Genomic DNA, 4,762 nt, shown 5'->3' with positions numbered 1-4,762 from the left:
GGTCAATTCAGAACAGAAATGCGGAGACATTTCTTCAGCCAGAGAGTGGTGGGCCTGTGGAATTCATTGCCACAGAGTGCAGTGGAGGCCGGGACATTAAATGTCTTCAAGGCAGAAATTGATAAATTCTTGACGTCACAAGGAATTAAGGGCTACGGGGAGAATGCGGGTAAGTGGAGTTGAAATGCCCATCAGCCATGATTGAATGGCGGAGTGGACTCGATGGGCCGAATGGCCTTACTTCCGCTCCTATGTCTTATGGTCTTGTTTAGTGAGGTGCTAAACAAAAATTTGAAAATGAGATCTCTAGAGAGTCGATGGCATTGTGGTCAGGTCACTGGATTATTAATCCAGAGGCCAAGATACTCTGGGGATACAGGTTCAAAGATTAATTTCAATAAATGATTAAAAATTGGAATTGGAAGCTAGTCTGACTATGGACCTATGGCAGAATGATGTAAAACCCCACCTACTTCACTCGACGGACATTTAGGGAAGAACATCTGCCATTTAAAAATCCAAAATTCCAGCAGATGCTGGAAATCACAAACAGAAATTGCTGGAAAAGCTCAGCAGTTCTGGCAGCATCTGTGGAGAGAAATCAGAGTTAACGTTTCAGGTTCAGTGACCCTTCCTCAGTTATGTGGATCTGAAACGCGAATTCCGACTTCTCTCCACAGATGCCGCCTGGAAATCTGCCATCCTCACCTCGTCTGGCCTACATGTGACTCCATACCCACAGCAATATGGCTGACACTTATCTACCCTCTGAAATGACCGAACCAAAGTAGTTAGTGATGGGCAACACATGTCAGAGAGGCCCAGACCCTATGAACGACCTGAAGGCTCATTGATCACCATCAAAAAGGCAGACAATGTCATCTTGGTGAAAGAGCATGTGCATTCATGCCAGATGACTGCTTGCAGCATGAAGAACAGGCTGGGGAACCAGGCATTGACATGAGTGACTTTGCATTGCTGTGATGACGTCAGTACTGGAGTTTTGGGTTAACCATGCACAGCTGAAGCAGCATTAAAGGGAACAAAGATTCTCCACCAGTGCTACTTCATGTGACCCACTGGATCACTTATGGTGGCCTGTGCATCCGTGGTTTCACGTTCTTGCATTTTCAAATGTTCTTCATTTTTCCCTGGTATGTATATTACCTTGTTCACCTCAATGACCTATTTCAGTTTGCATTGCTCCTGTGAAGTGGCTTGCACCACTCTGCATTAAAAGGTGCTATACAAATGCAAGCTGTGTTCCTTTTTGCTCTTGTTATGAAAACTTCACAAAGGAAGCCACAACACATCTTCCCATTTAAGTGGATAGAGTCAATAGCCAGAGACTTTTCCCCAGGGCAGGATTGACTGGCACGAGGGGTCATAGTTTGAAAATATTAGGAGGAAGGTATAAAGGAGATGTCAGAGGTAGGTTCTTTACAGAGAGTTGTGAACGCATGAATTGCGTTGCCAGCGGTGGTGGTGGAAGCAGAGTCATTGGGGACATTTAAGCAACTGCTGGACATGCACATGGATAGCAGTGAGTTGAGGGGTGCGTAGGTTAAGTTATTTTATTTTACATTAGGATTAATCCTCGGCACAACAACGTGGGCCAAAGGGCTTGTTCTGTGCTGTACTATTCTATGTTCTACTCTGTCATATCTACCTCGGGTGTCTGTGTGTGAGACCACTAACTAGCAGCAACACAATGCAGCGCTCCTAAAACACCAGACAGCAGCACTTTCACATGAACCAGGGTTGAGTCTATCCACAGCCCTCCTGAATTTGGAGGGGTGGGATCAGCGCCTAATCTTACGCTAATTGGGAAAACAGGAACCAGCTCCTTAAAGAGCCTACAAACCTATTTCAGAGATCTCACAAAATGTACTTCTTGGACAGACATGTGGCTAACTGCGAGTATCAAAATGCACACAAGATACCACACAGAGCAAATGAAATGAATTTGCAGTAATCAGTTTGTGGTGATGTTGGGCAGGGGCAATACTAACTGATCGTTATAGAGTGCCATGGGATCTTTCTGTGCACTTGAACAGGTAGACATGGTCTCAGTTAAACATTACACCCCTGACAACACAGCACACTCTCATTCCAACACTGATACGAGTCCTCGAATTAAGCCAATGTTTGCCGTCAATGTACCTCTGCCACCATAGGGTGCTGGGGAGTGCTGTGCAGCCAGGTGTAGGAGAGTCTGGTTTTCAAAACTTTACTGAAGAGGTGGGGAAGCAAGGTTGGCACATCATTTTGGGGGTGATGCTCTGTTCTCTGGGGGCTCTCCTGCAAGATACTGCTCTCCATTCTTCATCCCAACAGGCCTCCAAAACTCATCCATCGCCTCAGCCAGGTGTCTGGTCACTCCATCTGAAATTTATGTTGCATTCTTCCTGGAGACAGCTTACTGTTTACTGCTCTCCCTCCCTGCTTAATGTCAACACACAGGCGCACGCACACACACACAAAATATCTTCCCATCATTGACAAAAAGAGACTTTTTCCTTTTTACTTGTTCTGCTGACAGCCCCCATTTGTCTTAAAGGAAAATGCCTCCAATCATTTTCAACGCTCTGACAGACCATTCAACCACAGGCCTCATTTCGTTCCCTCTTCCCCTCAGCTCTGATACTCCCTTGGAAGTGAGAAAGCTCCAACATTTTCCTATTTGGCTCAATGCTGATTAACATGGAGCATTCAGGTGGAAAGAAAACGCCCACAGCAGGACAGCTTCATTGATGTTTACATGACGTCCCCATAATTATCGAGGTTGCTTTAAATTTTCAAATCAGCCAAGTTTGGGTCACAAGGGCAGGATGTCAGAGTTTGGGTGAACAGCCAGAAACATCAAGGTGGAGTGGGGATGGCATGGTGGTTCAGCAGTTAACACTGCAGTCTCATAGCACCAGTGACCCCGGTTCAATCCCAGCCTTGGGTGACTGTCTGCGTGGAGCTTGCATATTCTCCCTGTGCCTGCGTGGGTTTCCTGCCAACAGTCCAAACACATACTGACTTAGTGGACTAGCCATGAGAGATGCAGGGTTACAGGGGTAAGATAGGGTAGGGGGGGTGGATCTGTATGGGATGCTCTGTGGAGGGGCAGTGTGGATGTGATAGGCTGAATTGCTTACTTCCACATTGCAGGGATTCTATTAATATACCACTCACCTCCCCCTCCCCAGCTGCGATGGAAGGTAGGGGCCCCACTGCCTAACCATCGCTGATCTCTGCCTCTCCCTGTCCCAGAAACAGGTCACAGAGCTGTCACCTTTCACCCTGAAGTGTTGACAGCAAGCATCTTCCCCACAGTTGTAGTGTGTGGGGTCACAGGCAGGTTTCCTGATGGCCAGGTGTCTTCCATTTTATATAACGTTCTTCCTCCAAAAAGCTTCGAGAAAAGATATTGCAACCGGGCTTTTTTTAAAAAATAAAAACCATTCTTCTCTGTACCCCTCCTGCCTCACATTTTGCTTTTTACTCACTGCGGCAGTTCTTGGCGACAACTGCATCACCGAAAAATCCCTCCGCACACTGCTCGCACCGTATTCCTGCCGTGTTCCCAATACATTTCAGACACTCTCCTGTCACCGTGTCACAGTTTCCTGGCACTGACACCTCAACGTTGCCATTACAGTCACACGGCACACAGGACTCTCCGGGTGTTGTTGGGTTTCCATAGTAACCATCAGCACACCTACGCAGAGAGAATTTACAAATGAGTTTCGCGACCTTTGTGACTGAACATGGTTCAGCATGACCTTTGCAGAAAGACTCAGACAGAAGGTCACCATGTCAGTGTTAAAACCCACCTGGTGGAATTGCTGACTAATTATAAAACTCAAAACTAAAACCACAAAGGTACTATTTTCATTCAATTACCTGCAATTGTTCTTGAATTAAACATTTGGAATTGGAGTGTCTAATTGAGTGGTATGAGCAAAGTTCGATCCCAGCCTCAGGTGACTGTCTGTGTGGACACATTCTCCCTGTGCCTGCATGGGTTTCCCTCCCACAGTCACAAAGATGTGCAGATGCAAAATTGCCTGCACTGTCCAGTGGTGTGTAGGTTAGGTGGATTATCCATGGGAAAGGTGGGGATGGGCTGCTCTTCAGAGAGTTGGTGTGCCCTTGATGGGCTGAATGGCCTGCTTCCACACTGTGGGGCTTCGATAGGTTTTAGTGAAGAGCACAAATTATTGATTACATTTTAAATCAGCAGTTAGCTTACAAGTGTCAGATCATTACTGAATCTTCACTCCAGGGCCTGAGCACAGGAATCAATGCTGACACTCCACTGTGGGGCTGAGGCGAGGTGCTGTCTTTCAATTGACAGATGAACTAAGGGCCCATCTGCCTGTTCCAGTTCAAAATCACCGGTGGAATTATTTCCAGCAGCCTGGGCAATATTCATCCCTCAACTCAAGGTGCAATAATACAGACTATACGGTCATTTCCATATTGCTATTTGGAGGATCTTAGAAAATAGAACATAGAACAATACAGCACAGAACAGGCCCTTCGGCCCACGAACATTTGTCCTAGCTTAAGCACCTATCTATGTACCTATCCAATTGCCGCTTAAAGGTCACCAATGATTCTGACTCTGCCACTCCCACAGGCAGCGCATTCCACGCCCTCACCACTCTCTGGGTAAAGAACCTACCCCTGACATCCCCCCCTATACCTTCCACCCTTCACCTTAAATTTATGTCCCCTTGTAACACTCTGTTGTACCCGGGGAAAAAGT

At 46.6% G+C, this 4,762-nt stretch overlaps 1 protein-coding gene across 1 annotated transcript in view; it reads right to left on the bottom strand.

The window, feature by feature from the left end:
* lama1 (laminin, alpha 1) overlaps nt 1-4,762 on the bottom strand; it is a 290,652-nt gene that overhangs the window by 136,301 nt on the left and 149,589 nt on the right. The window contains exon 19 of the mRNA XM_043687534.1: nt 3,498-3,709. Coding sequence (XP_043543469.1) covers nt 3,498-3,709 — 212 coding nt within the window. The remainder of the gene's footprint in view (nt 1-3,497; nt 3,710-4,762) is intronic.

The sequence above is a fragment of the Chiloscyllium plagiosum genome, chromosome 4 (assembly GCF_004010195.1).
Source record: "Chiloscyllium plagiosum isolate BGI_BamShark_2017 chromosome 4, ASM401019v2, whole genome shotgun sequence".
Classification (NCBI taxonomy): Eukaryota; Metazoa; Chordata; class Chondrichthyes; order Orectolobiformes; family Hemiscylliidae; genus Chiloscyllium; species Chiloscyllium plagiosum.
Note: the sequence above shows the minus strand (reverse complement) of the source record. Positions and strands in the feature narration are given on the sequence as shown.